This window comes from Cajanus cajan, chromosome 10 (genome assembly GCF_000230855.2).
Source record: "Cajanus cajan strain Asha chromosome 10, NIPB_CcT2T_4, whole genome shotgun sequence".
Classification (NCBI taxonomy): Eukaryota; Viridiplantae; Streptophyta; class Magnoliopsida; order Fabales; family Fabaceae; genus Cajanus; species Cajanus cajan.
This window is the reverse complement of record NC_138526.1, coordinates 48,004,079-48,011,195: the sequence shown is the minus strand read 5'-3', so window position 1 is coordinate 48,011,195 and position 7,117 is coordinate 48,004,079. Positions and strand designations below refer to the sequence as shown.

Below are 7,117 nucleotides of genomic sequence, written 5' to 3'. Positions count from 1 at the left end.
GATTGTTTCACTAGATGACATATGTGAATAACTAAAAAAATAAAAGTTTTTAATAGGTACCATTTATTTATTTTTTTTTGTATAATGGGTATTAGAGCACTATTTAATTTTGCAAAAGGGAGAAAAATGTATCGGTTTGAGACTTTGAGTGAAAGAATCGACTTAAATCCCTTGTGTAGCGCGTGATATTGATTTTGACATTTATAGATAAAATACATGCATTTGGTTGTCAATGGGTTAAGTTTACTCTCTATACCATACCATATAAACAAATTTAATCTTTGTCATCTAACCCAATTTACTTCATGACTCACTTACGCGTTCAAGTATTTTATTTTAGGAATTGTTTTCACCGCGTCTCCAACAAATTTATATGTCATCTAAATCCTAAATCCATTATTTTATTTTTTTAAAATGAATTTATATGTTTAATAGTTTTACTTTGTTCTCTTAAAAAGTCTTTACTAGACCAAGTTGATCCTCGCATTAGTTTATTACACTAATCTTATCAACTTGGTAACTAAAATTAACAGTTTTAATGCAATTGTCTTTATGAAATAATCAATTAGTTTAATAAAAATACTTTAAGGATTAGAATGAAAAATTTAAAATCTAAGAAGGCAAATTGAAATTATAATTAAATAAAAATGAGGGACCATTATTATATTTTAGGTAATATTTTTTTCTCTCAAACTGAATCATGAAGAAAAGGATAACTACACTAAACTTTCTAACAAAAAATTAGACGTGTTATTAAAAAAACTTTAATTAGAAAATCTTACAAATATTTTGCCAAAGAGTTAAAGTGATCTACTAATGAGGGCAAGTGAAAGTAGCTTTCGGAAATCTCGGACCACATCCAAAAGTAGCCAATAGGGAGGAACTAAAGTTTTTTTCACATAGCCATTTGGTGAAATCATGTTGCTGTTTCAACAAGTTCCATTGCTTGGCAACCCTTTTGGATGTGATTTGATGCTAACTCTAAAGCTTGCCTTTTACTTCCTTTTTATCTCAACTTTCAGTCACTTGATAAGTTTGGTATTTTTATTTTATTCTGACTTTATCTCATTAATTTAGTTGTATAATTTTGTTTTATTAATTAATTTGACTTCTAATATTTAATATCGAACATTGATGCAACACTTTTTTTATATTCTCACATTAACTTATTTCATATACTATGACAAAATATATTTGTAACAATATTAGAAAAATAATATTGTTAATAAACTTTGCAATATTTTATCAAATGTAAGATAAAATCTATGTTGTTAAATACTTTTAATAACATTTTAAATATTAATGATAACATTTTTTAAAATGTTACAAATTATCAAAGAGGTATTTTATAACATTTTAATAATGTTGTTAAATTTTTGTAAATTTTATCAAATGATAATTAGATTGTTTTTATCACTTTTATTTTATGACTCAATTGTGTAATGTTATATCAATACTTCTATTTTTTTATACTATTATATTGACATGAACATCTACTGATTTTTTCAAAAAGTAGTATCTTTCGAGATCTTGAGTGTCTTAAAATTATCCCTCTTAACATTATTTTTTTATTAAGCCAAAATTCGAAGTCAAATTTTATGATTTTAAAAACCAATCGCAACGTTAATTGCACCAACAAACTCAATACTTATATTAAATATTAGATGTCAAAGTTAATAAATAAACCAATGCTGTTTTTTTTTTAGTGAAGATAATTTGACGGGCTTTGAGATGTGTTTAACGAATGACTATAGCCAATTTTGCGCCACAACTATTAGTTGATGTGGGGAAGTTATGTCTTTGTTGATTGCTATACAATAGGCACTTGAGCTAAGATTGAACTGATAAATATTTGAACTAGATTGCAAGTTAGCAGTTCAAAATATCCTCTACCCAGGAGGCCAGGACACTAATTTCTTGGACTAAAATCAGAAATCTACTTAATCTATTATTTTTTAAATTTTATTTATAAAAATTAAATAAAATAAATTAATTTAGTTCAGGCCAGACTTCAAAATAAATGATTCTTAATAAATCCTACTCATTTGACTAGTTCTATCGATACAAATGTTTTCAAATTTGGTGCCATCGTTGCTCACATGCAGAGGTCTTATAGTTCTAAACCAATCTTCAAAGTTGAGTTCACAGGGAGACAAGGAAACATAATTGCTCATAAGCTAGCATCTCCATACTTTTGATACAGTACCCAACTATTGAAATGAAGTAAGTTTCTTCTAGTAAAAGAAAAAACGATAACAAGGAGACGAAAATATACAATATAATGATACGTGAACACTTCATGAACCCCTATTAATATTATTATTTATTATGCTTGTATTTTTAAATTTTTTTTAATCTTTCCCCTTTTTAGTATTAAGAAGAGACTTGGTGTTCACTAATATGTTCCCCAAGTATATGATGAATTCTTTCCCCTAAAGACAACCCTGCACAGCGCACACAACTCAAGTATATATAAGCGTAGGTTGGGGTACCCAATTTCCCACACAAGAATCGAAAACAAAATGTCGACAATGTTGTCGATCTTCCGTCAATACACCTACGACGACTCGTTCGAGCAAGTGTTCGTGTCGGGAAAAATTCTAAAGCAATACCAAATCGCGCTGACCTTCGCGACCGATTACGACGAGAAAGACGCCCCCACTAATGGGGTCTTCAGGCCCACCTGGGACCAGACGAAGGTGAGCCTGGACTCCATCATGCACTTCAAGCAGCAGCACAAGGACGTGGAAGTGAAAGTGTTCATCTCCATAGGTAACCGCGGCCCAATCTACCCCTTCAAGCCCCTGGACACCAAAACATGGGCCTCCAACGCCACCGCCTCCCTCACCCCCATCATCCAAAGCCTCCAAGTCGACGGCATCGACGTGCTGTACGAGCACATCGATGCCTCCCCCGGTGACTTTATCAAGTGCGTGGGACAGCTGATAAGGAACCTGAAGGAGCAGCGGCTGGTGACGCTAGCTTCCATTTCTCCCTCCTCCGCTCTCGACCACGAGTTCTACTCCACGCTCTACAACGACGTCTCGCTTTACGTTGACTGGGTTGACTACCAGTTCCAGAACGAGGTTGGCCCAGTCTACGACCCCACCACGTTGGTTCAGCGCTACAATCATCTCGCCAAGGATGTTTATCCGAGGAAGAAGCTCTTTGCTGGCTACAGCGCTGAGAACGAGGACTGGGCCACCTTGTCCCCCATCGTCTTCTTCCTTGCTGGAATCGACATTCTCAAGAAGAAACGAGCCCCTGGCATTTCCATTCATTACCATAATTACTATTCGCAACCCCCCTCTACCTAGCCTAGCTAATTCATGCATCTGCATATCTACTATATACTCACAATATCATATAATAATATCACCATCACTTCAACCCTTCATATATAATTATTAATCCTATTCTTTTTCTTTTAATATGTTATAGATTATTACTACAATAATAAACTATTTCTTTCTAATTATAATTAATGATTATTCCCCATTTCCCCCCTCCTTTGTTTCATTATCTAAATTATATATATAGCTCATTTCGATTTTTATATATATATGTCTTCTTCGTCTGTATGGCTCAACTTCGCATCAACTATACCAATTACAAAAATAACGCTAGAGAACATCAAAGAGGTTCATGTTAAGGTTTATATATATATGTTCTTTCTTCTCGCTCGTTTTTCTTCTTATGAAACAAATAGAAGGCAATTGACTTGTTCGGATTCTATTTTTCAATCCTTTTAATTTAAATTAAGTGACTTATTAATACAATAACTAATCTTGTTAACGTCTTTCTCTATTTTTTTTTTCATTGTATATATGCCACCATATATATAAGAAAAGTTTTTTATTGGAGTATTGATATCGTCAATTAATTAGAAATTATCAAAAATATAAATTTTAATGAAATTAATATTAAAAAGTTATCATTTGTATTAATCTTATTAATTCATCATTACATAACAGTTTTAAAAAATTGGACATTTTCAGCATGTTCTAATTAAAAGTCTTATATTGTGTATTGCAAGTAACAACCTAAATAAAATATTTATTATAATAAAATTAAAATTTTGTTACTAATTATTTTATAAATAAGTTAAAACATTTTATTGAACAGACACGCATTTTTTATATGCATAATGACAGTGATTATATAACAGTTTAATAATTGAAGTCACACATGACACATGAATTGAGCAGAGTTTGGGAAATAGTTTTTGAATAGCTGCTTCATTTTCTCCCCGCCATGAATTAATGAGCATTGAGGAGAGTTTTAATCCAATGAATTGAAGAGAGGAGTTTTGGTTCGAAGACTCTCAAATCAACGAATTTAAACGATTGTAGAAAAATATGGCTAATGTCTTCTCACTGGTTGCAAAAAATATAGTAAAACTTAACAGACATGTCATTCTCAAGACTATTCTGCCAAGAAGCCAATGTTATGTGTATACCGAGAGTATTTATTTCATGTTATCTTTTTCCAAGAATATGATGGTGGAAATGTTTATTTGAAGGTCATGAAACAAGATTTCAATTTTTTAAAGTTGCATTTTTAATTATTAAGAGAGTTTTATTCTCATAGTGAAAGGATAGAACAATGATATTCTTATAAAAATATAGAACAGTGATATTCTTATAACAATATAGGAAGTTATTCTACGTAACACCTATAATTTTATTTTTATTTAAATTATTTTAAATTTTAGAAATATTAAAATAAACTAAACAATTTTTTAAAAATATTTTCAAAAATAATATTCCTGATTGTATTATTCTTAAGAATATAAATTTCAAAAATATTACTATATCATTCCGTAGAACAAAAGCTTAATAAATTAATTTTCCGAAATTTAGAGTACCCCGAGTCCGTGAAGAAGAACTAGACTTGCAAATGAAGCAATCAGCTACAGTTACCAGAAGATGTTGGACTGGAGCCCAAATCAAGTAACCAATGTCAGGTAAGGAAATGGGTCACAGAGCCCAAATAAAGAATGTACTAAATAAAACCACATATCCCAAGAATGTGAGGATTTTAGCCTATTAAGAGGAAGCCTGCAAAATGCAAACGTACAAATGATCGCGTCGCGTCTCTCAGGTCTCTCAAGCTATTACCGGAGGAGAGATTGACGAGGATAAAAGCCATCATCAATAATGGAAATCATTTTATATTCCTAATGTATTTTTAATGAGCTTTCGACATTATCGGCAAAAATCTAAGTTCTATATCGATGAAAGATTAAACAATTAAATAGTATATAAATGAAAAATAACTCACATCTTATAAGTCGAATTTGTAGGGTTGAGTTAAACTTAAATTCACTATTTTAAGATAGTATTAGAGTTATCTAGATTCACTCTAAATGAATCACCCACCATTGATACATGCACCATGGGTATGAGGAGGTATATTGAAAAAAAACTCCAGTTCCACCAATTCAAGATCATTAAAAATGGTCACCCACCATTTATCCACATACCAAGCTTAATAGTATTGGATGTGAAGGGGTGTATTGGAAAAAATCTAAATTTCACGTCAACTAAAGATTAGACAATTACTTAATATATAAGTGTTAGGGCCACTCGAAAACTCCTACTCGGAAAAGTGCATGAGATTTCTCTAAAGAATATTATGAAGTTAACGCCTACCAGTAATAGATGTTGGAGGTCGAAAAGAATTGTTTCGAGTCGAACAACGTATGCTCAAAAATTAGGGAAGTTGCCCGAAGTTGTTATGGTTGCACCAGGGTAGTTATCAAAGTCCAGATCGAGAAAACAAAACACGTGGGAGAGCGGTTGAGAAGTTATACCCCAAACCCACGTTACAAGCATAGTGGATAGCAGTTATTCCCCATAATGACACATGCATGAAGTTAACTGCTCTTGAATGGTGCTATAAATATGTGAAAGGTAGTCATTTACAAAGGTCAAAAAACTCATATTAAGACTAGAATCTGAAGCACTCTCTGCCTGCGCATATGACTTTCGTGCAAGGAATCGTTTTTGAGTATGACTAATTCTCGGCCACTTTCCTTTTTGTTTTATAGGAGTAGAATTAGTGTAGTTCTCTCGTTTTATTTCTTTTAATTACGTAGTTATAGCGCTTTGGCATTGTAACTCTGGAACATTATACAATTTGAACCATGATTTGTATTGCAAGTATCTTCATTATTCATTCTGTTCATCTTAGCATTTATGTATATGAAAATTATTGTTTGTTAATTATTGAAGAATCTTTAGAAACAAGTAACTATTAATCTTTTTGTTCCTTCTATTCCCGTTTCGTAACATTCACAACATAAGATACCTAAATTGAAACGTTGGCCCGTGCTAGTTCGAATGAAAACAATCCGTAAACTAATTCCACCATAAACAATAAGTGAAAAATAATCTTCACCTTATAAGTTGGTTTTATAAGGTTGAGTTAAACTCAAATTTACTATTTTAAATATTACGTAGGATTTAAATTTTTTTTTTCTAATTGTTGGGTAAAGAACTTAATTAAAGTTTTTAATTCATTTTATGTAAGTTTAACAGTTCATTCATTTTCTTCATTTGTTTTGCTACAAGAACTAGGTTATTATAAAAAAAAAGCCAATTTTATATGTAATAGTCATATCGCTGCTTTGGCAAAGAATGCACTTGTCGTCTAATGTGTTCTTCTAGATTAAATCCGCTCCTCACAAATCAGAGAGTTCAAAATTAAATGTTTTCTTAATTGCTTTGATAATGAAAACACTACATTAAAATAACAATTTTGACAGAATTGACATCGTTGTTTGAGATAAGGCTAAGGTTCTTCTTCGTACCACTAATCTAATTCAACCTTCACAAGTTCACTATATTTCTTTATTGGCAACCACAGCTTTTCCTAGCGTTGGCCCACTCGGAAAAGAAAATGGAGTTGCGTCCCAAACGAAATTTATCCACAGTAACGCTTCTTCTTGTTATTTATTTATTTTGTTTTTGGGCCATGGTCTAACTCAAACAACACGTTTTACTCTATCAAAGAAGATATTATTAGTTTAGGGTTTGAATATTCGAGGAAAAATTATTAGGTAATTTATTAAAAAACAATAATTATATTTACTTACATATTATATGAAGACTAA

The 7,117-nt window shown here is 31.4% G+C and overlaps 1 protein-coding gene across 1 annotated transcript; it reads left to right on the top strand.

Moving 5' to 3' along the window:
• The first annotated feature begins 2,473 nt into the window (after positions 1-2,473).
• On the top strand, positions 2,474-3,560 carry LOC109806581 (ruBisCO-associated protein). Its single transcript, XM_020369033.3, has one exon. It carries the CDS (start codon positions 2,523-2,525, stop codon positions 3,315-3,317), a length of 795 nt encoding a protein of 264 aa, XP_020224622.1. The 5' UTR covers positions 2,474-2,522; the 3' UTR covers positions 3,318-3,560.
• The last annotated feature ends 3,557 nt before the right edge of the window (positions 3,561-7,117 follow it).

What these genes read in the sequence shown, in the direction of transcription:
- LOC109806581 (XM_020369033.3), top strand. Translation starts at nt 2,523, where the DNA reads ATGTCGACAATGTTGTCGATCTTCCGTCAATACACCTACGACGACTCG.